The 27,261-nt window shown below is 49.8% G+C and overlaps 1 protein-coding gene across 5 annotated transcripts in view; it reads left to right on the top strand.

Annotated features, from left to right (window-relative positions):
• The window catches only part of BAHCC1 (BAH domain and coiled-coil containing 1), a 411,074-nt gene that overhangs the window by 285,076 nt on the left and 98,737 nt on the right, over nucleotides 1–27,261 (top strand). For all 5 annotated transcript variants that reach the window (XM_085617382.1, XM_085617383.1, XM_085617381.1 and 2 more), the window contains 6 exons: nucleotides 3,628–5,436; nucleotides 11,758–11,866; nucleotides 13,215–13,423; nucleotides 14,323–14,481; nucleotides 17,411–17,607; nucleotides 26,484–26,853. In XM_085617382.1, coding sequence (XP_085473508.1) covers nucleotides 3,628–5,436; nucleotides 11,758–11,866; nucleotides 13,215–13,423; nucleotides 14,323–14,481; nucleotides 17,411–17,607; nucleotides 26,484–26,853 — 2,853 coding nt within the window. The remainder of the gene's footprint in view (nucleotides 1–3,627; nucleotides 5,437–11,757; nucleotides 11,867–13,214; nucleotides 13,424–14,322; nucleotides 14,482–17,410; nucleotides 17,608–26,483; nucleotides 26,854–27,261) is intronic.

Below are 27,261 nucleotides of genomic sequence, written 5' to 3'. Positions count from 1 at the left end.
TGGCATAGCCAATAGGTCTCGCATTTGGGACCTTATAAGTGTTTAGCCATGCAACAGTGGATGTTGTTGCACCAAGGATATTCTGCTGCATAACTAAATACTTATAAGGTCCCAAAAGCGAGACCTATTGGCTATGCCAATGCTTGTTTTGATTAGTTGCCTGTTATTTTGCATTTATCACTGTTTTGACTTGTCTGTCCTTTGTGTTGTGTTTCATTTCTTATACATGATTGTCCCGAGTTTTCCTTCTTTCTTCTTATGACTCACTGTCCTTTGTTGGCCCTCAAGTGCTGCCAATCTGAGGATTACGCAGGGCGTATATGTATTTAAACTCCATTTTACACAGGTTGTTTTCAACCTATGAGAAGAAAGTTTGTGCTAAATAATCAGGTTAAGATGTTTATAATGCTCGCGATAGTATGAAGAAAGGACCACTGCTAAATATGCATCACAGTCACTGCCTTTTGAACACAATGAAATAAAGAACTTGTTTGTGGCATCAATAAAGCGCCAACACGCTTTATGGACAAACTACATGAACCAGCATCCTTTGTGTAACAGCTTCACTGACAAGGGGCATGGATTAGGAACTCCACTAAAAGGAAATAAACTGAGACAAACTGACAGCGTTCCAAGAATGCCTTTTAAACGCGATGAAATAATGGAACTTGATAAAGGCAACGGCAATATAGATTAGGAAGTTCACAAAAACGAAATAAGCTGAGACGAACTGTCAGCGTTCCAGAATGCCTTCTACACTTGTTTCAGGCAATGACAATAAAAAAGTGCACCCACGCTTTAAAAACTACATGAACCAGCAATCTTTGCTCAACAGCTTTATTGACAAGGGAAATGGAATTGGAAGTCTATTTATACGTAATGATCCCAAACGTAATGACAGCGTTCCAGAAAGCCAGCCGAAAGCGGGAAGAATGATTGCAGATCGGTATGTAAAACGCGAGTGATTAATCGCGGGTGCTACAAAATATGTGATTTGAAGCGTGTGAAAAAGAAGTGCAACAGCTAACGTCCCAGTTCATGCTTTAACCTTTATAATAATAATCCACATTTGTAAAGCGCGAACAATCACCCGTAAGGGTCTCTAGGCGCTGGGGGCCGTCGGGAACATTAAGCAAGCTATTGCCCAGAGTCACATGGTGCTGGGCTAATCTGCTGCCGGCGCCGGGGATCGAACCGTGATCCCCAGATTCCTTAGTCAGTCGCCCTGGCCGCGCCGCCACACCTCTTCCACAACCTTTAACTCAAATGCCAATATTTAGACCAAGAAAAACAATGATCCTTTTCCCAACTGCTACGGAGAGCACCAACTGGCAGCAATTATTCCTATTAGCAAGTAAGTGCCTAGACGAGCAAATAAATACTCACACGTCAAACTCTCGGAAAGCTAAAATCCTCTGGTTTTACAATAGATAACAACTCTGTGTCTGCAGGCAGAAAAACAAACCGGCCCTGATGGAATGTTTAACTTAACAAGCAATGGCCGCGCGGCCGTGAAAGTGAAAAGGCCGCGCGGCGCTCACAGCACAAGCGCCAGATGGCGCCTCGGGCGCTGAAAGCTGCCGGCTGCGCACGTGCAGGTTCGCATGAACGCAAGCGCTAGGCCGTGTGGCAGCACTTTGAAAACCCGTACACTAAATGTCTCGGCCAGACCAGCGCATGCGCTGGATCTGGTGAGACCTAAAAAACGAGAAGAAACAAAGATATTTCTCCTCTTAACGCCTCACATGGCGAGGCGTAGCATTTTGACGCATTCCCAGGTCTACCACTAATGGTAAATCTGGGAATGCGCTAAAGTCCATGGACGGCTGCATGGGAACTCGTGGGAGCGCCTCACTGGGGCAGGGTAACGCAAGGAAGCGATTTGATAACTCTTGTGGAGGCTTTGCGTTGCACTTGCAGCCCTGTGCTTGGCTCCCGCGACTCAAAACATTAATAAACACGGGCCTTGATGCATGGCATCTTGAAGCCACTCGGTTGTCAGCAGCGTTAGCCTCTCTCTGTTTTTGTACTGGTGCAAGAGGGTCGTGGAGGTGTGAGCGTGCACGTTTGTTGACACCAGCTGACCGTCTCCTGTTGAATGGCACACTTCAGGGGGTGTGCTGCGTCCCAGCATTAGCGCAACATGCATCACAGAGAGGGAAACCCCCGGGCCTCTGCAAACCGGGATGTTTATAATCGGGACACCAAGACCTTCTGAAAGACGGGGGCTGTCCTGGGGGATCCCAGACGTGTGGTTGGGCTTGCGCGTTAGAAATACCACAGACATCCCTAATCGAACTGGGGGCGCCCTAGACTTGCATTTCAAGGCTTCATGCATTCTCAGAGCCCAAGCCTCTTTCCCTTCGATGGTATTTAGGTACCATCTGATAATGGTTTGTAGAATGAAAGCTCCGGATTGGAGCACGGTGCCACTAGTCTCGTCATCTCATGGCGCCATCTGGTAACCCCAGATTTAGTGTCTGAAAGGGAAATGTAAATGTTGCTGCAGCCCCTCCTCGACCTGCATCAGGAAACCAAAGTGGCTGCCTTATGCGAGTGCTGCGCCCCCACAGGACAGCTGGAGCGGTTACCTACAGAAAGGACTGTGTGAAGCCCTTAGAGAGCAAGCTGCTCGGCAGTCCCTCTCAGCTGCTGCAGTCATGTGACACGAATGCATTCTGGGAATTGTAGTCGTATTTAAGTCGAACACTTGGGGTGATCTCCTAGCTTTCAGTCCCTCTCAGCTGCTGCAGTCATGCGACACGAATGCATTCTGGGAATTGTAGTCGTATTTAAGTCGAACACTTGGGGTGATCTCCTAGCTTTCAGTGGTGCTGGAGCCACGTGATAGCCCTGCTCCGGGTGAGAACACGGGAATGACAGCATCTGGAGTGCACGTGGCAACGGCCTAGCTGCTCATTCGCCATCTTGGAAGTGACACGTTCGGTGTGAAACGTGTAAAAACACAGCCAGGGGGCTGCGAAAATAGCCCGGCAGCCAGCCAGGATTCACTTAGGTTGTTTTCGCTTTTTTTTCCATTTCTACTCCCAGACCTGACAAGGATTCAGAGTTCATATTTCTCGTTCCCTCGCTGTTCCTTTCCCGGCTCATTTACCAACCGATATTCAGAACTTGGTATCATTTAATGGCAAAGAAACTGTTGTAACACAGGAAACCCCATAGGCTCTTGTGGCTTTTGAGCAAACGAGGGGGAGCGGCCTGACTATCCAGGTCTTGTACATTTAGTATCTGCTAGTGCTCCTCCTGTGTGTGGCACAGTTCGCGGGCTCCCTCCGTTAGGTACTTAGATGTGTGGCATCGGTCTATTTCCAAAAATAAATTATTTCTCCCGTCTTCCTTCCTTGCTCTCTCTCTGGTTTCTTCCTTTCTTATTTCCTCATTTTCTTCCTCTCTAACCTTGACCCTTCCATACCTTTCTCATGCACTTCTGGCTCACTGTCCCTCCTACATTTCTGTTTCTCACCTGTCTATTTCTCTTTAGGTCTCTTTAGCCACTTGTTGTCCTTTGTCCTCACAGATGATGCTCAGCAGACACTATGATGCGTAATGACCTACTGGAATCCGCTTTCTAACTCTTTCTGTTTTTTCTTCTTTTTTGCCTCTTAGATAACTTCTATCTACGGAACCTGCCAGCCCAGCCGACCCTCCTTTCAGCCAATCACAACTTCCCCAGCATCGCCCGGGCGGCCCCTGGGCACCCAATTGGCTCATGCAGCAGAGATCGGGAGAACAGCCATATGCAGAAAGGCCACAAGGATTCCGACCGCTACGTCATCACCAAGGAACCGGGCAAGGAGAAAATGGGCAAGGGGGAGTCCAAAGAACGGCAGGCAGCGGATGAGGACGGCAAAGACCGGGGCAAAGGCGTGCCCCCCATGAGCATGGACGGGCACTGCAAGGAGGACATGCACCAGAGGAACTCCTGCGAGAACCACCGCAAGAAGCTTCTCAATTCCTGCCTCATGACCTCTAAGGTCTTGAACGGGGACCCTGGCAAGGCCATGCTGTCCAGCTGCACTGGCGGCGTGCCGCATCACGGTGGGAGCATGAGCCAGAACAGGTGTGCCAAAGAAAAGATGCGTCAAGAGCAGGACTTCTCCCAGCAGCAGGCGCACGACCCGTCTCAGCATCAGTATGGCGAGTGCCTGGAGCGGCGGCAGATGCTACACCACTCTGTGGCTTACCCCGTCCCTTCCAGCCTGCCCAACATTCCCCCGCCCCTCAACAGCACTTCCGGATCATTCCCCTGTTTACAGCTGCGCTCCAACTCGGACGTGATGTGTTCGCTGCAGGACAAGGCGGGCAGGGAGCTCAAAATGAGCGGGGCCACGTTTGTGCCTTCCGTGGGACACCTGAGCGACCCCAGCCAGTCATTTCAGATGGCCTCCGAGGCCTGCCACGGGGACCGGACTGACCACTCGAAAGAAAGAGGCCACGACATGGCGGCGACAGTGGGGCACCACCACACACATCACCACCCGCACCCCCACCCCCATCATGTCTATGGCAATTCCTTCCCCCACCCGAAGGCAGAGGGGAAGGGGGAGCGGCGTGCCGAGTGGTCTTCTAATGCCGCTGCTGCCAGGTTTAAGAACCTGGAGTATCCGAACAGTGCCACCTCCGACAGCCCCTACCCCAATGTACCCCACCCGGCCAAGAACTGCCTGGAGAAGGGGGGCTACTTCGAGATGCCCCCATCGCAGGACTGCTCGCGCTCCAATCACCAAGAAGCACTCTGTGTCAAGCTTAGCCAATCTTGCTGCACTTTAGACCGACCCCCAAAAGAGTCCCAAGGCCAAGGCTCTCAAAAGGTTGCTAGGATACGACACCAGCAGCACCGGCCTCCAGAAATGGAACAAACAGGAAGTGTCTCAGATGCTAAGAGGAAGTCAATAGAATTGAGTTCTCTCGGCTACAATGGGCCACATTTAGCTCCCTGGGCCGTGCAGGGCCAAGGCCCCGCAATTTCAATCAGCGAAGAAAGGAAAAACCCATATCTTGACCCCTTTAGCACAAGTTTACAGCAAGCTGCCCTCATGACTCAAGGCTCTGTGCTGAGCCAGGACATGCAGGCCCCTCCTGATGAGGTGTCTGCTATGAAGAACCTGCTGAAGTACAGCAGCCAAGCACTTATCGTGGGGCAGAAGGCTCCTTTTGTGGGCTTTGGCAACATGAAAGCCAGCTGCGCCCACCAGGAGGGCAAGATGCAAGGGGGCAAAGGGCAGCAGGAGGTGGAGCGGCCAGACTGTGCTCGGAGCCGGGAGAATGAGCCTCCCCAGGGGGACGGGGAGGTGAGGCAGCCGCCAGTGGGCATTGCGGTGGCAGTGGCCCGGCAGAAAGACACCCAGAATCGTCAGGAATCTTCCTATGGCAGCAGCTCCCATCGGCAAAGCAGGACGAACCAGGGCATGAAAGGTATACCATGACCTTTGATGGCAGGGCTGCCAAAAGTCATTGTTTACTACTGAGAGGATGTTACTTCCTGCTGTGAAGTGAGCAGTACTTCCTGTGAGGCAGATATGACTTCCTATCTAGTACCTATTACTTCCAGTTGAGTGCAATGGGTGCCAATGACTTCCTGTTGGGTGGTTGTCACACACATTGATCTAGGCAACAACAGGGAACACAATTTAGGAAAGTCAGTTTCTGTAGACTTCTTCTTTCCTATTAAGTTCTCCTCCCTTCACCTCCTCCTCCCACAATACTTTCTTTTTTCATTTACTCCTTGGCCAAGCAACAGCCGGAGTACCGGCGGAGGCAGAGCCACACGAGTGTGGCACCAAAGTCACTTCGCCTATCCATCCTGGGCCTAGTAGAGTAGGGAGGGGAGCAGATGAGTGGGAGGAAGCCAACAGGCCTGGTTCTTGGTTACTGGACCTCAGCTTGACTTGTTACCCGGTCTGTCCCTGTGCATGGCTTATGATTGGAACCCCATCCCAGAAGGTGTCACCGGCAGTGCCCAGAAGTATTGTTTTTGGGCGCACATGTAGCCGTAATCGCCCATCCCACTGGCATTGCTGCGCTTTTTTGAGTATGAGAGGAGGGCAGCTGCTGGGGGTGACTTTTCATGCTCTGAGGATCACGTCAGCTGCCATTAGACACACCTGGACATTCTCTAGCGCACATTCAATGAGCATGAAATCTCCCTTTTCAGTTCTGAGGTACACTGGTATGGCGGGCTGAGAACGTTGCAATGCACTGTATAATCCCAAGCGCCTAGAGGCGAGTAATGGCAGAGTGAGTGCTAGATACATGCCTATAATTTACAGAGACTATCAGTGTTGTCGATTATTGTTCTTGTACACCACCAGTGTCGAACTGGGACAGAAAATAAGTCCAGGTACTAGATGTGTGTGGCCCCCATCAGTGGCGCAATAGGTGAAACAAGTGGCACACGAGGCAAAATGGGGGCCGTTTGGAGCTTGTGGAGACTCTCTGTGTAGATATTTTGCAAGGTGTGAGAGACTGCAGGCATTTGTGTGTGCCGCGGGCAATGTTTGTGGCAAATATCAGGAAAATCAACAGTTAAAACCGGCCTAGCAGGCAATAAAACAGCCCCAAAGACAGCCAAAACAAAACCACCCCGGGTGGGGCAAGCGGAGGCCAAGCAAATGAAATCCAGATGTGCTAGTCACCCTGGCCTGTTAGATCAGCAGTTCGGGGGCTGCCAGATTGGCCGACTGTGCCTCGGCCCTGTGCATGACTGCAGACACGTGCAATCGGAGCGGTACAGAGCGGGTGGTGGAGGGTGTCTTCTCTTCTAACGGTGTGTGGGTGGACTGAAACACCCCAAACCTGTACATTCCAAGAGAGAAAAGGATCTGAAGGTGTGGCCAGTCGAGATGGTAATTGGCTCATACAGTTAGACAGGAGCGAACATTCTCACAGATTTCTGATGGTTATCGAGTGTATTAGCAAACAGAGGCCCGTTCACTGACCGTGGTGTGGGCACTCGCACAAAACGCAGGCCCACACCACTGTGCTGTCATTTGGGCCAGTCAGGCAGGCACCTGTGCAAAACACCAGTAACCCAGAGAGTTCAGGGAAAGGATGTCGAGCTGGGGTTCAGTCAGTAGCTGGTAGAACTGCATTTGTTCTGTTTCTGGCCAGAATCTCTTGGCATGGTCGTGCCGTGCGAAGCCGCCTGTGTTCTCTTTGGCTGCTCCTGGCCCACAAGCAGCAGAAGGCACCTCGTGTAAGCTTTACATAAAACCATCGGAGCGGATGCGAGCCTAAGGTTCCTTACTCGACAAACTGCCCCAGAAGCTGAGGCGGGGAGGGCCGCGAGCGGCTGTGGAGGGGAGGCTCCAAGGATGTGCTGAAGGCAGGTCTCAGCTGGAGTGGGAAGCAGGCAGTTGCAGGCTGTTCTTGATTAGCACATCTGGAGTGCATTTGCTGGGCCTCGCTTGCCCCGTCCCCGACCTTTCTCTCTGCAGAGTTCATTTCTCAAGGCCATGTTGTTCACCTTGCGGTGTATGGTTGTGGGAAACTCGGGCCTCGTGCTGCTCCCTGTGCCGCCTTCTGGAAAGCGCGGCTCCTGCCTTGAGGATGAGGGGAGAGCCTGCCTGCGACATGCGCGAAAGCACCTCCCCGTTGTATGTTGGAATCCACGCCTATGTCACACTATCTCTACTGCACGCAGCAAAAGCAGTTCTTCGATGACATTGCTTTTCTCGCGCCCAGTTTTGAAGGGCGATTTAGTATGTTGTTTCCAGTTTTTGAGGCCACATCTGAAATATGTGTCCAATTCTGGAGCCCTGGTGTGGAGTGTCGTTTCCAGCCCTGGAGACCATTTCTGGAGCATCGTTCCCAGCTTTGGAGAACATTTCTGGAGCATCGTTTCCAGCTGGGGAGACTATTTCTGGAGCACCATTGCCAGCTGTGGAGACCTTTTGTGGAGCGCCATTTCCAGCCCTGTAGACCATTTCTGGAGCATCGTTTCCAGCACTGGAGACTATTTCTGGAGCTTTGTTTCCAGCCCTGGAGACTATTTGTGGAGCATCGTTTCCAGCCGGAGAGTCTATTACTGGTGCATCTTTTCCAGTCCAGGAGATAATTTCTGGAGCCTCGTTTCCAGTCCTGGAGATCATTTCAGGAGCATTGTTTCCAGCCCTGGAGACCATTTGTGGAGCATCGTTTCCAGCCGGAGAGACTATTACTGGTGCATCGTTTTCAGTCCTGGAGATCATTTCAGGAGCATTGTTTCCAGCCCTGGAGACCATTTCTGGAGCATCGTTTCCAGCTGGGGAGACTATTTCTGGGGCACCATTGACAGCTATGGAGAACATTTGTGGAGCGGCGTTTCCAGCCCTGGAGACCATTTCTGGAGCATCGTTCTCAGCACGGGAGACAATTTCTGGAACATCGTTTCCAGATGGGGAGACTATTTCTGGAGCACCATTGCCAGCTGTGGAGACCTTTTGTGGAGCGTTGTTTCCAACCCTGTAGACCATTTCTGGAGCATCGTTTCCAGCACTGGAGACTATTTCTGGAGCATCGTTTCCAGCACTGGAGACTATTTGTGGAGCATCGTTTCCAGCCGGAGAGTCTATTACTGGTGCATCTTTTCCAGTCCAGGAGATAATTTCTGGAGCCTCGTTTCCAGTCCTGGAGATCATTTCAGGAGCATTGTTTCCAGCCCTGGAGACCATTTGTGGAGCATCGTTTCCAGCCGGAGAGACTATTACTGGTGCATCGTTTCCAGTCCTGGAGATCATTTCAGGAGCATTGTTTCCAGCCCTGGAGACCATTTCTGGAGCATCGTTTCCAGCTGGGGAGACTATTTCTGGGGCACCATTGACAGCTATGGAGACCATTTGTGGAGCGGCGTTTCCAGCCCTGGAGACCATTTCTGGAGCATCGTTCTCAGCACGGGAGACAATTTCTGGAACATCGTTTCCAGCTGGGGAGACTATTTCTGGAGCACCATTGCCAGCTGTGGAGACCTTTTGTGGAGCGTTGTTTCCAGCCCTGCAGACCATTTCTGGAGCATCGTTTCCAGCACGGGAGACAATTTCTGGAACATCGTTTCCAGCTGGGGAGACTATTTCTGGAGCACCATTGCCAGCTGTGGAGACCTTTTGTGGAGCGTTGTTTCCAGCCCTGGAGACCATTTCTGGAGCATCGTTTCCAGCACGGGAGACAATTTCTGGAACATCGTTTCCAGCCAGGGAGACTATTTCTGAAGCACCATTGCCAGCTGTGGAGACCTTTTGTGGAGCGTTGTTTCCAGCCCTGGAGACCATTTCTGGAGCATCGTTTCCAGCACGGGAGACAATTTCTGGAACATCGTTTCCAGCCAGGGAGACTATTTCTGGAGCACCATTGCCAGCTGTGGAGACCTTTTGTGGAGCGTTGTTTCCAGCCCTGCTGACCATTTCTGGAGCATCGTTTCCAGCACGGGAGACAATTTCTGGAACATCGTTTCCAGCCAGGGAGACTATTTCTGGAGCACCATTGCCAGCTGTGGAGACCTTTTGTGGAGCGTTGTTTCCAGCCCTGGAGACCATTTCTGGAGCATCGTTTCCAGCACGGGAGACAATTTCTGGAACATCGTTTCCAGCCAGGGAGACTATTTCTGGAGCACCATTGCCAGCTGTGGAGACCTTTTGTGGAGCGTTGTTTCCAGCCCTGCTGACCATTTCTGGAGCATCGTTTCCAGCTGGGGAGAGTATTTCTGAAGCACCATTGCCAGCTGTGGAGACCTTTTGTGGAGCGTTGTTTCCAGCCCTGCAGACCATTTCTGGAGCATCGTTTCCAGCTGGGGAGACTATTTCTGAAGCACCATTGCCAGCTGTGGAGACCTTTTGTGGAGCGTTGTTTCCAGCCCTGCAGACCATTTCTGGAGCATCGTTTCCAGCACGGGAGACAATTTCTGGAACATCGTTTCCAGCCAGGGAGACTATTTCTGGAGCACCATTGCCAGCTGTGGAGACCTTTTGTGGAGCGTTGTTTCCAGCCCTGGAGACCATTTCTGGAGCATCGTTTCCAGCACGGGAGACAATTTCTGGAACATCGTTTCCAGCCAGGGAGACTATTTCTGGAGCACCATTGCCAGCTGTGGAGACCTTTTGTGGAGCGTTGTTTCCAGCCCTGCTGACCATTTCTGGAGCATCGTTTCCAGCTGGGGAGACTATTTCTGAAGCACCATTGCCAGCTGTGGAGACCTTTTGTGGAGCGTTGTTTCCAGCCCTGCAGACCATTTCTGGAGCATCGTTTCCAGCTGGGGAGACTATTTCTGAAGCACCATTGCCAGCTGTGGAGACCTTTTGTGGAGCGTTGTTTCCAGCCCTGCAGACCATTTCTGGAGCATCGTTTCCAGCTGGGGAGAGTATTTCTGAAGCACCATTGCCAGCTGTGGAGACCTTTTGTGGAGCGCCATTTCCAGCCCTGTAGACCATTTCTAGAGCATTGCCTCCTGTTCCTTAGGCCGTAGTTGGAGTACAGTGCTTACTTCTCAAGGTCACATCTGGCGCATTGCTTCCAGCTGCAGATGATGTCATATTAGCGGGCTGGTTGTGGGCACTTATTCATTCAACAGAGCTACATACGTCCTGAAAACAGAAGGTGCAAAAATATGTTGCCCATGCAGCTAAATTCCTTGAGACGAATTTCGCAGGAGAACTAAAGTGGAGTGAGGAAACAAGATGATAATGTGGGAAATGGCAACCACAAAGATGGGGGGCAACGGTCCTTCAGTAGAAGGAGGGTAGGCACATATTCAGTGCAAGTAATGTGAGTGAAGAGAAGGCTGGAAGTAGGCAGACTGATTGAGGTGAGAGTACAGAGACTGAACTTCTTTGGCAGTAGAACTGTGCCGGGGGTAGGTGGTCCTTTTCATGGAAACTTCTGGAAGGGCCAGCGCACACCTAATTGTAAACTTTCACGTCCCAGGCCACTGCAGCTGCTGTTGAGGGTACCACAGTCGAGGCCGACTCAGCAGTGTTGCCACCCTTGTTCATTGGCGCCTTGTGTGATTAAAGGAGCTGGCACATTCTTTAAGTGGTGCCATGTTTGTACAGCTGGCAGTCTGAAAACTCTCACTGGAGACCTGAAAATGGGGAGAGTGGACTGCATTGCTGTGGATTTTGGGTACATTTTCAGAGGGAGTTAAGCTTCTGCGGCTGTTATTTGAGGATGCCAGTCTTATTTAGATGCCAGTAAGAGAGGGCAGCAACCAAGGGCCAACAGGGGTTTTACGTTTCCTTGTTATTAAATCTGGTGTAAATGCTGGTCCCATATGGCTGAGAGCTGTTGTGAGTGTGTGCGCGAGGGAGTGAGTGGATAAGGGAGTGATTTGAGTCTTTAAGAAAAGATGCAGAGAGACCAGGCCTGGCAGTACTGAGCAAATGGGCATCAATAAACAAACATGGCACTATTGTTCAATCGTAGAAAAAGTCAGTGCTTGGGACGCTACCCGGAACAGTGCTGCTAAGTTGCTTCAGTGATGTAGTGTTTATTAATGGTTTCGTCTTCACTCAGTCGGTGCTGTGGTTCATTGAGGGGCTTAATATTTGATTGGTGCGACTGCGTTCTTTCAATGACGCCATGTTTGTTCAGTGGTTCCACAGTGTTTGGTTTGGCCACACTCCTTATGTGGCTCCACGTTCTGGTGCCACTTGTTTCAGTTATTGGCTTCTTCTTCTAGAATGTAAATGTGGGGCTCTCATATCCGTTGCTGACCTCTTGTGTGTTATTCATTCCTATCTCCATTTGTCACATCCCATAATGATGTAGCGGTGAACTCAGCTCGCTCCATGCACGTGGTGGACCTTGACGCGGAAGAGGAGAGGAGTCGACTGTGTGATGAGAGATTGGGCCTCGCTGGACGAGAGCTGCTACTACAGTAAGAAAAGCAGAGTCAGCCATTGGGGGTCAGGCTTGTTGCTGGGAAATTGACTGTCTAAAGACTAGGACTAGATCTGGTCTCTTCTGGGAAGTTGGAAAAGTGCAGTAAAAAATAAAAAATGGACTACAGATGTAGCCCACATTTTTCAGTCAGTTTTTATACAGAGTTGCCCGGAGCCTGAGCATTGGGACCCTCTCCACAAATGTTAGCGTTGTCAAAACCACAGAATGTACATGATCTCCCTCAGTCCCATAGGGTAACGTAAGGACCACACATGACACCCCGATTTCCTTTAGGACTCGTCAGATGTTGATGAAGGCACATAAGGGTTCTTCTGCTCAGACTAAGGGTCTCTCAAAACATCTCAGACCATTGTGAGGGTCCCTTATGGCAACTTAGTCGTCTCATAAGACAACTTAAGGACCCTACATGACACCCCGAGTTTCTTTAGGACACTTCAGATGTTGATCAAGGCCCCCAAGTGACCTTCAGCATGGACTACGGGTCTCTCAAATCATCTTGGGAGCACCTCAGAGCACCGCACGAGTCTCTTAGTCGTCCCAGAAGACACCACAAGGACCCCATCATGACCTATCGAGATGCCCTTAGGACATATCAAGTGTTATGCAAGGCACCCACGGGTCCCTTGGAACACCTCAAGAGTCTCCTGACATATCTTAGGTGCAGCTCAGAGCACATTGAGGGTCCCTTGTGGCACTTCAGTCATCCTGTAAAACCTCAAGGACCACACGTGGCACCTGAGATTCCCTAAAGTCAAGTCAAGTGTCTGTCAGCGCGATGCAACATGCGAGACCAGACCTGGGTGAGTCTATTGGTGGGCTGGGGGGTTTCAGGACAGCCTCTTGTCAGGCATAGCACGAACAGGCTTTCAGAGGCACCGGCTCGAAACTTCCCAATAGGCCACTGCACCTGTACTGACGAGCAAGGCCTGTACAGACCGCCCACTCCAGCGATTACGCCTGTTAGAAGTCCCTTTGGGTACCCACTGTCTCTGCACCATTAATGCTCTCTCCCCTTTGGGTGAGTGCCCTGTGCCCATCAAGTCATGCCTTCCCAGACCTTTAAGCGGAATCTTCTCGACCCTCTCTCTGCTCACCTCATGTATGGGTGCCACAACCCGCCCTCTTGTTCCTGGTCATGTCTTTCGTACTTATCCCCCCCTCCCATACCCATCTCAAACCTGCCCCCAGGATACCCTCCCGTGTGACAGTGCGCTCTATGAATCCACATAACGCCGTACCCATGCATGGGCACCCGCATGTCAGGGCTGCCTTGTGGCATGTATGGCTTCCTTCCCGCCTCACACCTGCCTCTTCTCTTCCAGGGAGAACAAGGACCTGGTGGACTTCTCTCGGATGCACCCTTCCGGCGGCTGTCCCGGGGACCTGACGTCTCACCTCATGATGGCAGGCGGTTCGTCGCTGCAGCCCGGACAGCTGGGAGGGGACCCGGCCTCGCACACGCACCCTGGCCACCCGCACTGGCTGCCCCGGACCCGCAGCCCATCCATATGGATGGGCGGCCACTCATACGGTGAGTGTCCCTGAAGGCGGGAGTGGAGTATGACGTATTAGGACCGTGTATTTAAAGGAAGTGGGAGGTGGTGTGAAGTGTGGACTAACAAAGGGGCAGGAGTTGTGGGGGGTGGGGCTTCAGGAAATTGATTCAGTGGATGCAGTGCAATTCAGCTCTGTGAATTTGGACTCTGAATCTGTTTCTGTTGATTCAGTAGCTGGGAACTTAGGGACTGCGAACTCTGGGTACTGACTTTTCACGCATCAACTGCGGATTCTGTGACCATGGTTGCAGACTGAATAAAAAGCATACAAACGTAGAGTGTAGGTTGAGTGACGGCATAGTTATTGATGGAGAACTCAGTGACCGGGTTCTGTGATTGTGGGCTCAGTTACTAAAAACTCAGTGAAAGCAGACTAGCTGTTTGCAAACTTAGTGACTTCAAGTTTAGTAATTCCAAACCCTGTAATTGCGTATTTATCCATTGACTACATGCTTAGTGACGGCAGAGTTCTTGTTCAGTGACTGTACATCCAGTCACTAATGATTCTGACTCTAGCTTCAATTACAACTTCTTTAGTGACTGCAGGGTAAGAGAGTTGGCTGAGTGAGCGCAATTTGACACTGTAGACTCAGTTACTACAGACGCAGGGACTAAGCGCGACAAAATCCGGTGATTTTAGCACTCACTGATTTTGTTCTTAGTGAGTGAACATTCAAGATGGGGGGACAGTGACTGCAGATGCTGATGCAGGTGTTCTGGGCCTCACTGGGCCACAGGTTGCTCAGAGTGGGTTGCAGCCCTTCACTTCTTAAGCTCCTAGCCAGCACTGCTTCTGAGGGGGGATTCCTGGTCTACAAACCCTTGTCCATGACGTGGAGTCTGTCACTGAACTTGTTGTCTCTTCTTCTCCCAGGCATCGGACACCCCGCTTTGCACCAGAACCTCCCGCCTGGGTTCCCCACCACAATGTCTGGAGCCATGCAGCCCGTGTTCCCCCTGTCCCAGGACTCCGGTGCACAGCTGGTCATCCTGCCACCAGAGCCGTCACCCCACACGGCTGCACACCCGCTTGGTAAGGGCACTATACTGGGAAGTGGCTTCTAATGCAGGGGAAGGGATGGGGCTGCTCTGTATAGAGAGCAGTGCATTATGGTCAGAAAGTGATGTACAGATGACCAGTCTTAGGCGCCTCCAAACCAGGCCTTCCCTTTTACCATACATCACTGCCCAATCAAGGCTTCCCTTACATCAAGTTGTGCTACACAACCACGCCTTTCCTTATACCGAGCCCCACTACCCAACCAGGACTTCCCTTATACCGAGCTCCAATACCCAACCAGGCCTTCTATTATACCAAGCTTCATTACCCAACCAGGCCTTCCCTTACACCAAGCTCCAATTCCCAACCAGGCCTTCCATTATACCAAGCCTCATTACCCAACTAGGTCTCCACTTGTACCAAGCTTCACTACCCAACCAGGCCTTCCATTATACCAGTTCCCAATCCCCAACCAGGTCTTCCTTTATACCAAGCCCCACTGCCCAAACATGTCTTCTCTTATACCATGCACACCACCAACCAGGCTTTCCCATAAACACCCAATCTGGCTTTGCCTTATACCTGGAATCACCATGCAACCAGGCCTTTCTTTCAACTGCGCACCACGACCCAGCTAGGACTTTCCATGTAACGGGAACTACCCCTGACCATGTGTTTTCTTATACTAGGAATCACCTCCAAGCAAGTCTGCCCATCACCACCCAACCAGGACTTTCCTCATAGCATGCACCACCACCGAACAAGGGGATCCTGTATGCCAGGCATTACCAACCAATGAGGCTTTTATTTCTACCACTAATGCCAACCAGGCTGGGCATTCGACTATACCAGGATCCACCACCTAAACAGGCCTTTAGGCACCATTACCAATCCTGGCCTTACATTGTACCAGGACTCACTCCAAAACCAGGCTTCCTTTACAGCAGGAACTAAGGCCCGAACCAGGTCTTCCTGACCTGCCTTATCTGATGCATCACAACCCAACCAGGGTTTTACTAATACCGTGCTCCACCCCCGAACCAGGCCAACAAGAAACCACACCTCCCCTCAGCCTCACAACCGGCATTCAACCAGGCCGGAATTACTTATACAAGGAATCACCACCCAACCAGGCATTTTATTACCCCAGCCATCCTCGGGAACCACGGGCATGCCTGCCCTTACACCAGGAGTCACCACCCAGCTTTGTCATTACATTGGGCAGCAGTGCCCCCCTCCCAAACATGCCCTTGGAACAATCACCAGTAGCCAGGTGAGATTGCCCATGTACCAGTTATTTCCACGCTGCCCTACCTGCTCTTACCCCATCGGGTACATCAGCTATTACTGTACACCAAGCAGTAGGCCCAAGCTGAGCATCCCGTGATCACATCCAGTGATGTCACATACCAAGACCCAGCAGGACGGGCTGTTATACCGCGAGGAGCACCCGGCCGGACCTGCCCGATGCAAAGCGTCACCACCCCGCCAGGCTTTCACTTATGTCAGTTGTAACCCACTCAGCTCGGTTCCCCTTATAGGAGTGCTAGGCGTCCACACTGGAACACCCCAATTCCAGGTATATCTACGCTTCCTGGCGTGCTTTTTCACCATGGTTGGGGTTGGTTTGGTATCACGTGGTGGCTGTCTCGGAGTGCCAGTCGGGCTGCTCTGCCACTGTGGGCAAGGGGGTTGGTTCCCTTCTTCATTCAGTCCACGTGGCTTCTTTCCTATAGCAGTATTACTACTCTCTGGGTATGATGTTAGTGGGGCTTTGTAGAGCGTGACAAACTTTGTAGAGAATAATACCAACCTCAAAACACATGATGTGCGCCATGAAGCGCACAGTGTGCAGCGATTTGTACAGCCTCATCTGTGCATTGGTGCCAGATCACTTCAACTGCTCAAACCAGTGCTTAATTTGAGCCGGTGGTTTACAGTGCTCAACACCTGCACTTAATCATTAACACCGGTGTTTTTCGTGAGCACCAGTTAAGGACACATTCATTTATGGTAGGCACAGGGAGATTAAGTGATTTGCTCAGGATGTTGAGCCGATGCCAAGACTCGAACCTGGTTCCCCAGCTCCAAGTCGGCAGCTCTGGCGACTATGCCACATCCTATCCCTGCTTTCAAGGTGTGAATAGGAGAGATGGGCTGGTGCAAGCTTTACAAATTAACCAGTGACTCAAACATTGGCATTCTCTGAACCGCCTCTCCCTCCCACAAATCTCTTGAGCTACTGAACCCCTGACAATGTGTTTTATGTATTGGAGAAGAAGATATGGCGCGCGCAGCAATGACATCCTAGGAGGCTTCCTTCTCCAGGCAGGTGGGCCTCGGTGCTGCGTGCCAGGAGGCAGGGCCGCCGCCGTGCTGGCCCTGCTCTGGTGCAGGGTGTCCCCTGTTTCTTCGGAAGTGCTCGCTCCCAAAGCAAGCCTGTGTGCGACATGTGAGGAGGGATCCCCAGATAGGGCTTCATGACCTTTCCACACACCAGTGTGACCCCCAAAACTCGCATACCGCTTGCCCATTGGAGGCCTCAGAAACTAGCTTCTACGATGCCTGTGTGCGATGCACCTCCAGTAAACACTTACAAGCTACCCTCTGAGCACAGTGCTACCAAAATCCATCCCCTCGTGTCCCCCGCACTGTACCCCTTTGTTCTCAAAGCCTTCACAAATAGATCTCCATCACACTAGACAGGTGCACAGTCGTCCGCGACCCCGCCTACTTCCAAATAATTACTGAAAACTAGGCCTCCTCACTGACTGACCCTAATAACATGAAGCCAGGGGCGTGGAAGTAATTCACCTCCGAATCAGTATCCGCACAAACACCTTTCCTCCACTCTGTCCGTATCCCGCTCAAACCCTTCCTATCCGAAAGCCCCTTCGCTCACTGACTCCCAGGCCCCGCGGAGACGCTCCCTTGACTGCCTTCTCTTGGCTTCCTCCCGCAGCTGACGTCATGGATCAAGCTTCGCTGTGGCCGCCCATGTACCCGGGCCGAGGGCCCGCCACCCACATCCAGCACCCAGGCCAGCTCCCTGTGTACTCGCGCTCGCAGTTTCTCCGGCAGCAGGAGCTCTACGCCCTGCAGCAGCAGCAGCAGCGGGCCGCGCAGGCCCTGGAGATCCAGCGGCAGCCGCCATTGCAGGTAAGGAGCCGGGCACGCCCCGCGAGCCCACGCCATGGTTTCCACTCTGCCACATTGTTTTGAAAACTTAATCTCCAAAAAGTACCTTCAAAAGAAAATGTACCCTTTACACAAAACAAAAGGTAATCTAATCGCCAATCTCGTGGGGTGTTATTTCAAGTGTAAGTACATCAGTCTAGTATTTTTCTTCGTTTCCATTCTAAAACTTGATTTCTTGCATCTCTAACAGAAAAGGCACAACCGGAAGTGCCAGAACACAGAAGGAGCAAGCATTGACAAAGTCATTACACCGGGCCTCGGTATTCGTGCAAATCTTTAAAGGTGTTTTTGCAAAATATATCCAAATCTGAAAAAAATCTGCAAAAATATAAACAAAAAAATATAGTAATGACTCAGTAGCTCAGACTCCAACTCTGGCACTGGCGTGCCTGCCTTTTCAGTTAGAAAAACACGTGATCAGGGAACATATCATGCCTCACAGTTGATGGCACCTGGTGGATAAAGGGGGCTGAGCCACAGCCAATGCTGCGGTGGGCAGAGGCAACGCGTGTCCACTCTTGAACAGGCAATGAATGTATTTCTATTGTGATATTTTTAGGTCGAGGACCGTCCGGTCTGCCGAAGGCAGAACCGGAAGTCGGAGATTTAATGTTTCTGAGAGTGGCTCCTTAGCCCGCCTCTCTTTTTGCCTCTCCTCCATTGGCTGGCTACCTAAACGGAGGCCAGCCATTGGAGGAGAGAGCCGTCCCTCCAAATAGGCTCCGTCTTTTTCAGATTCGGGGGCGTGTTCCTTGCTGTTCTTTCCACTTTTTAGCCACGCCCTTTTAGAACAGCAGGAACACGCCCCCGAATCCGAAAATGCCGCTGCCTTTCTCCAAGGCATTTCTGCTTCACCTCGGAGAAAGGCAGTTGTCTCTCTCTGATTCTGTTGTGTTTCTTGTTAATGCTTGTTCTAAGATGCAATGTGGCAGTGGAGTATGGAAAGATGCTGGAAGAGCTGCGCTTACATTGCACTGCAGGGAAAGGGCGACTTTCATTCCAAACATGGTCGTCGGTTCGATACAAGAAACATTGACCGTTTCACACAGCAGTTGCTGGAGGCTTCATGTGCTCTTCGTCTCAGCACGCTGTGCTACAGCAGGCTCACTCTGCTCCTATTTATTCAAAATGAACCAGCAAAACGGGGGTTATTTAAGACTCTAAGACAATACATAAGATCACAGAACTAAACTACAGATAAAGAAACTGAAACCATTCTGCACATTAGCGGGACCTCAGTCTTGTGGTACGAGGGAAGCAATCGGTAGGTTTCAAGCTGCACAAGTAGAACCAATGGCCGGCCAATGGGGGGGCGGCAGTAGGCTATCAGCCAATCCCAGCGTGCACAGTTCCCAGGGGAAAAGAAAAACAACGCAAAGGGAAGTGCGACTTTCCTGCGTTGGCTCAAATTGCGCATTCACGGTGAGTCAGTAATTCAGCCTGTCGAAAGCACTGCACTACAAGTTTTCAAATTGCCAGTTTGGCATCTTGCTTTCTTGCCAGAAGAGAGGATTTCAGAATGGATGCAGAATATCGTGATTCCACAAATAAGCATTTGTTAACGGAAGTGTGTGAACTCTCCGAGGCTGAAGACTTGCTTTGTGAGGCCTACTCCTTCTTTGAAATATAGGTAAAACCTCTTGAGAAAAAATGCCAGTAATATGTTGGTTAAAAGTGCCTTTTTGTTGCATGGCAATGAGTTACACCCACTAATCACGGACCTCTTCCGTGCTCAGTCAGGTGTGGTGCTGGATTTACACGGGCGGGTCAAATCTCCAATTGTGATTCCCGAAATAAAACTGCACAGCTTGGATTGGGATTATTTGTGAGGAGACTTGCAATAGACCACACACCTCGTTTGTATATGGAATACAATTCTGGTGACTGCCTGATGCGATCCCTGTGCAGCCATCCTTTACCACTATCTGGCGCAAGCTTCCTGCCCCTTGCAGAGAGCTGACCTTCCTTCCGATCTGAGAGAAAGCTCCCCTATGGGAGACTTCGACGACTGTGCTCAAGCTGAACACATTGCACTAGGGGCTTACAGTATCCTCCCATCTCATCTTTTCCTTTTCTTCCTCCTTTCTCTCTATACCTTTTGCCCTTCATCTCTTTCTATCCTCTCCTTCACTCTATCTTCTAGAATCCTTCTACGCTCTGACTATTCTATTCTTTGGCTTCACTCTGAACTGATGTCTTCGCTGTCGGTCCTGTTACATTGTATCCAGTGCTTTAAGTGGGAAAAAAAACTGGGGGTGCTCTAAAAGGGGCGTGGTTAATGTCTTGAAGGGGCGTGGCCTATCCGAGTAGGGGCGTGGTCTAAATCAAAATAACTAGCACTGTGTGCTTAAGAAAATCATGAAGTCGCATCCAGCAAAGGATAATAAAATAGGCAAAAAGGTATATTTATTAAGTATAACCCATAAAAATACCAAACACTTTAAAAAAACATGTAAAGAATATTTATATTACTTAGAAATCTATTGCAGGATTCCCCAAAACCCTCGAAGATATTCAGTGTGTTTGTTCCCTAATAGTATAGAAAGGCTGTATTATTTTGTTTTTGTTTTTTAGAGTTTTATATAGCGCGAACTTGAACCGAATAGGTTATCAGAGCGCTTTACATAGCACCGGTTACGTTACATAAGGACACACATTCATTTTTGTTACGCACGGGGAGATTAAGTGATTTGCCCAGAATCACAGGATGTTTTAGCGACATTACCGAGACTCGAACCCAGTTCCCCAGGTCCGAGGTCGAGCGCCCTAGCCGTTAGGCCAACACCTCTCCCCTTAAATCCTCCATCTGCATATCTCACATCATCCAACTATTCCCATAGGCATATATGAGACTGTCACTCCGTGTGGCCTACAAAGAGGCCACGGATTGGATGTGCATGCAGTCTGCACGCCTCTATGACCTACTGACCTCGCTTTTCGCCAGATCTCTTAAAGGCCTGATTTGTGCTCGAATGCTCTGTGAAGTGCTGCTGTACAGTCGCAGAGGCTGATATTTTTAACCATAGCAAATATCTGACAAAGTTCACATGGAAAGCAAAGGACTTCAGGATCAATAAGGCTGGGGAACCACCATAGCCGAAAAGTGTATTTGAATATAATAAACAGGAATCCACAATATTGTTATAAATAAAAGACATGATAAAATCTATACTGCGTTTGCTGCATTCAGAATATAATCAATTAAAGAGCATGCATATAAATATTTTCTAATAATCCAGGGAGTAGTAGTATGAGAGCTCAGTGGGTAGAACAGTGCTAAGGGGAGCAGGAGGCCTCCAGATAAACTGCAAGCCAATCATGAAACTGGGGCGCCACACACCCCTCCTAGTTTTCATGAATTTGACACATTGCTAGACTATGCCACAGGTGTCTAGTTGACCTTTATGGACGTGTCCCACTTGGCTGAGCCAAGTATCAATAAGTATTGCACGCTTACACTATTAAACTAAGCAATGTCACGTAAATGTAGAGACGGTAAATGACTCGAAGTAAAAATCTGAGTCGTTCCTGACACTACAATCTCAAGCTGGAATGAGAAAATCATCAGCTTTCAATAAAATCTAAAAACCACGCTGCAGAAGACACCCCCACCTAAATCTTTAGTCTACATTACTCCACGCAATCCAAGCACTAAATGAGCAGAAGAAATCTACGAAATTACTGAATTTAAAGTGACCTAAATGTAGAACCTGCATTAGACCTACTGGAAGATCGCCAGTTAAGACCTTCGTGATCAGGCGGGCAACTAGAGCCAAATTTCGGGGCGGGGCTGAAAAAGATTTCGGTGGGGGGGGGCTAAGTCTTCCAGCCATAGGCGGAGTGGCTGTAAGAAGGGGTGAAAACACAACAAAAGCCTCATTAACGAGTAAATGGTCTTTAAAGACCTGTGAAGTACTCGGGTGCGGCTTCAATGAGACGGACGCCAGCCCGCGAGGCTGTCTCAGCCGGGCTGACAAACATGATGGGGGGGGGGGGGGCTGAAGCCCGGTGAGCCCAATGGGTGTTGCGCGCCTGCTCGTGATTGTTGGTCAATTTACAATTGTTAATCTCTTCACTGGTTGCTCCAAAAGCCGGAACAGTAAGGCGCTGCCGGAAGCATGCCCAGATTCTCGAGCTGAGCTATTCTGCATAGTCCCGAGGGAACACACAAAGCTGGTGATTTGATCGCAGTTTGTGATCGCTGGTTATAAAATCCAATCCTATGCGTTGGGCAGAGTCTGAGCACCGGCAGTTTTTTTTTGGGCCCTCAAAACGGGTCCGAAAAAAAAAAAAATAAAGAACGGACTACCTTTAGTAGCCACGAAAATAGAGCCCGATAGAGACCCGTTTCGAGGGCCCCCAAAAAAAACTGCCGGTGCTCAGACCCGGACAGACCCGGCCCACTTAAAGCCCTGATTGTATCCTGTTTGAGTCCTGCTACCGAATTAAGAAACCTCAGAACTACTACTAAGTCGGCCTCGCTTTCATTCTGTCGCTACAGGGCTGCAGCGTACCTATAACAGTGGTTCTTTGAAGATCAGAACGAATTGCAGACACTGCTGCCGTACTAACATTTCACCATTTAAAACAGAGTAAACATCTTAAATAGTACTTGTGCAGATCAGTTCACTGCGATTCAGAGCGGCAGCAGTTTCACAGCTACTGAAAAGGTAATCCAGCCTTCCTCTCTCCATTCCTCAGCATAACCACCCCCACCCTCCCCCCAAGGGGCCGCCTGCATTTTATTAACAAGACTGGCGGTATGCATAGCACTGGTGTTTGTCCTGCAGTGCCGTAAAAGTCAGTTTGGCCCACTGGAATTATTTGTTTGTGCTGTTGCAGTGTTTTTCGTATAGTTAGGTATTTGCCACATAATCTATCTACTGTATAATCTGCAAATTTTAACAGAACAAAATTGTTTCTAGTTTAAACAGTCCAAAAGTTACTAAAAACACAGCCACATATGTTGCTGCACAGTGGAAGGCCATTTGCATAGGTTCACTGGTTACCTTTGTCGCTTAGTACTATATTTGGGAGATAACCCAACACTAATGATGTGCAACCTATGCCCAGACACTTAACAAGTGTAACAAGCATTGACATAGCCAATAGGTCTTGCCTTTGGTCGAGGGACCGTCCGGTCTGCCGAAGGCAGAACCGGAAGTCCGGAGATCTTATGTTTCTTAGAGTGGCTATTTAGCCCGCCATCTCTTTTGGGCTCTCCTCCATTGGCTGGCTTCCTAAACGGAGGCCAGCCATTGGAGGAGAGAGCCGTCCCTCCAAATAGGCTCCGTCTTTTTCAGATTCGGGGGCGTGTTCCGTGCTGTTCTTTCCATTTTTTAGCCACGCCCTTTGTAGAACAGCAGGAACACGCCCCCAAATCCGAAAATGCCGCTGCCTTTCTCCGAGGCATTTCTGCTTCACCTCGGAGAAAGGCAGTTGTCTCTTATCTGATTCTGTCGTGTTTCTTGTTAATGCTTGTTCTAAGATGCAATGTGGCAGTGGAGTATGGAAAGATGCTGGAAGAGCTGCGCTTACATTGCACTGCAGGGAAAGGGCGACTTTCATTCCAAACATGGTCGTCGGTTCGATACAAGAAACATTGACCGTTTTACACAACACCGATGGCCATCTTGAAACTTGGCAAAGACTTTGCATGTACACGAAGATCGCGAAAGATAGGCTGAAGAAATGCGACTATTTTATAAAGATAGGCTGAAGAAATGCGACTATTTTATTTAAATCCCGCGAACGACAATTATTACGGTTATGTTTCGCCAACATAATTTTAGACGAGTTTAGGCACATAGCACATCGAACCATTTGATTGTTTTACTTACCTACGATCGGTTTCACTATTTAAAATCGTTTCTTTTAATTTAGGCATGGGTATTGTTGCGTTATGATTTTTTTAAACGGCCACTGGTAATTTGTCCCACAATATTCGCCGGTTACCTCAAGTTGGTAGCTGCAGTCCTGCGAGCGCCCCCTACAGTCACGCTACAGGGTGTCGCATGCGCGCGCACGGTTTCTGCGGACCGGAAGTTGGTAGCGGCGCGCGGCATCCTCTTCCTGGACGGCTTGAGTAGGGAGAAAATGGCAGCCCCGCCGAGCGGTTCTATGTCTGCGGCGCTGCGGAGTGAAGGAGCCGCAGCCGGGCCCAGAGGAGCCGCCCATGCAGCGCCGCCGCTCGGCGCATTACATTAATGAGGTGAGGGAGGGTGCACAGGCGGTGGATTTGCAGAGAGGGGATGCACAGCCTAGACCCCAAGACTGGGTGGTTGGAGGGCAGGTAGGCTGCATGGCCGGGGCACGATTTACGTTGTAGAGAGGGCTGAGAGCAAGGACAGGGATACCATGTCGGGTTCAATGTTGCAGGACAAGGTTCGGGTGTGCGACAGGCTGCCCAGTTCAGTGTTTGCGCCGCGGAGGCGCAGGTCTCTGCGTTATGCTACTTCTATTTGGCATGTAGTTTTCAGTATGGATTCCCCATTGCCTCAAATATTTATCACCCCCGTTACAGCAATCCACTTCGCCCCCTTCACATGTACAGCCCCATTAATATGCAGCGTCCTTTCTCACAAATCTGCAGTATTGCCTCACCCATACAGTAGTGTGTGTACACATGTGTCTGTGTAGATTGCTTTATGGCTAAGTGTCGCTATTTAGAAGTAGCTCTGTCTGTGTGTACCTAAGTTTAGGCTGGATATATGTGTGTGGCTCTGTGTGTAACTGTGTTTGTGGCGCTCTGTGTGTGTGGCTCTGTATGTGTTGGTGGCTCTGTGTGTGTGTGGCTCAGTATGTGTAAGTCTGTGTATGTCTGTGTGGTTCTATGTGTGTAGCTGTGCGTGTGTGTGGCTCAGTGTATGTGTAGCTCAATAAGTGCATAGGTGCCTCTGTGTGTGTATAGATGGCTCAGTATCTTTATGTGGCTAGCTCGGTATGTGTGTTAAGTGACTCTATGTCTCTGGCTAGCTCTGTATGTGTAAGTCAGTGGCTCTGTATGTGGATGTCTGTAGCTCTAAATATTTGTGTGGATAGCTCTCTATCTGTGTCTGCTGACTCTGTATGTGTGGCTCTGTATGTATGTCTGGGTGATACACTTTGTATGTGTGTGGCTCTGTGTGGGTGGTTCTGTATGTGTGTGGGGTTGGCTCTCTCACTACGTCACTCTCTCTCCCTAACTCTCTCTCTCTCTCACTACCTCACTATCTCTCACTACCTCACTATCTCTCACTATACTACACTCTCTCTCACTAACTCTCTACCTCACTCTCTAACTCACTACTCTACTATCTCTTTCTCACAGCAACACAATATCACTACCACAGTAACTATCTCTCACTCTAACACACTACTTAAAAACTTCACTCTCTCTCTATCTCACTACCTCACTCTCTATCACTACATCACTATCTATTTCTATCTCACTCTCACTACCTCACTATATCACAACACACTCTCTCAAAACTTCACTACATCACTCTCTCACTCCCTCACAACTTCACTCTCTCTTTCTAACTCACTAATTCACTCTATCTCACTACCTCACTCTCTATTTCAATACCTCACTCTCTCTCTCTATCTTACTACCTCACTCTCTCTCTGCTAATGCAATAGGTATCACATATGCAAAAAAAAAGCTAATGCCAATAGAAATGACAATGCCATTTATTTAGGGATACAAAAATGATTAAAAAAATAATGAGCGATACCAATAGCTCTACCTATAATATTGCCGAGACCATTGCATTGTAAATGCTTGTTTCTCAAGCAACAGAGTGACGAAACAGCCAAAGCTGTTTCTAGGCCAGACCTAAAAGGGAAGACTGGAAGAACTACTCACACCTAACATGGACAATCTTGAGATGCTTTTGTAATCAGTAAAAGGGAGGTGGGCAGGTGGATGAAACGCGGAAGGGGGCTCACCGGGGGGGGTTAGAAATAATTATATTTTAAAAAACGTACCTTTAGCCGCCTGCTGCCACCAGCATCGTGTCGCTTTCACCACCTCTCCTCTTCCTGGGTCCCAGCAGCCCCTGGGATAGACTCCCATCCAATCCCCGCGCTGCAGAGCAGCACAGGGATTGGCCTGAGCGGGCTAAAAAGAAGCCCTGCTCAGACCAGGGAGTCTATGGGGGTTTCTCCAGCCTGGCTGCTCAATGCAGCCGGACTTGAGAAACCTAAGTGCGCATGTGTGTTTTGGTCGGCCTGAGACGGCCGGCCAAACACACATACATGAGCACTTAGAAGTGGAGTGCAATTAGCATTCCTCCTCCCCCTCCCATGCCTAGGCCCTGCCCCTCCCTACAACGCTGGCTAAGAGCCGGCAAACCACACAATTAAACGATGCAAGAACATCGTTTTATTTGACATTTGCTGTCTCTGAGCCAGGCAGTGGGGCGACGCTCCTCTGCCATTGCGGAGGAGCCGCCGCTGTTTATAATGTGTACTCCTACAGTAACTACATTACTAATTTGGCCTACTTTTCATGCATACCATCTTCAAAGGTGAAAAGTATTTGAATACAATCTAATCTAGTCATCCTGATTGATGTTTTGTCTCTTTGTGGAGGAACAAACTTGTTAAAACTTTGTCTGGGCTTGATGGTTGGGCCTCCTTGTTGACAGTTGTCCAACATGTTGGTGGTTTGCACCATTTTGATGGTTGATCAGTTTGTTGACAGTTTGACTACCCTGTTTATTTATTCCTGTGTTATTCCTCCTTTTCTAGAACACATTTAGATTGACTGTTCTATGTCCTTTGGCGATGTCTATTTCCATTGTCTAGTGTGAAGTTCTCTATAAGTTGCCAATGCTGTCTTTTTCTCCACCCAGCGAAAGTCTGAGGATCATCAGATGGAGTTTGCAGAGCCAGCCCCTGAAAAAACCCCAAAGTCGTCACAGAAAGCAGTGGCCTTAAACTCCTCTAAGAACTTCTCTTCAAACTCGCTGCCGCCTGCATCCTGTCCTGCCAAACTCTCTCCCTTCTGCCACTCACCAGCCCCCCGGCATTCATCCAAGTGTCCCACTCCGGGCCCCTTGACTCCCTGCACTTTACCGGTGTGTCCAGCAACCAGTCCTGCCCTGGTGCCACGGTCCCCGGCCGTCAGCCCGGTTCTTAACCAGAACCCCAAAGGAAAGGAAGCAGAAGAGAAGAGGGTGGAGGGTCAGCCCCCGCAAGACTTCCCCAAATCACTGGAACCAGGTGAGGCATTGGCACTTGCTCCAAACTTTAGTTCCTACTCTAACCCTCAAACCCAGTTACTGCTGTCAGGGTGTGATGTTATCGATTTGGGGGAACCGGTGACTTCCATAGCTCACAGGAAACATCATTTACATCGCATGCAATACATCGCACGCCATTACAACACGGTTGTTACAACGACAGCGTTGTTACATCGCAAACCATTACAATGCAAGTCGTTACAACTACTTGCTGTAGGGGGCAGAAGGTGTTCAATTTAAAATCCAACACCTTCCCTACTGTTGCACAGACTGGAATTGGAATAGTAAATTATACTATTCCAACATCCAGCGCCCCCTTCAGCAAGTCGTTGTAATGACTTGCGTTGTATGGTATGCGATGTAACAACTCGGATGTTGTAATGACCGC

This window comes from Triturus cristatus, chromosome 7 (genome assembly GCF_964204655.1).
Source record: "Triturus cristatus chromosome 7, aTriCri1.1, whole genome shotgun sequence".
NCBI classification, from domain to species: domain Eukaryota; kingdom Metazoa; phylum Chordata; class Amphibia; order Caudata; family Salamandridae; genus Triturus; species Triturus cristatus.
The sequence above is the reverse complement of the archived record's forward strand: the minus strand, read 5'-3'. Positions and strand labels throughout refer to the sequence as shown.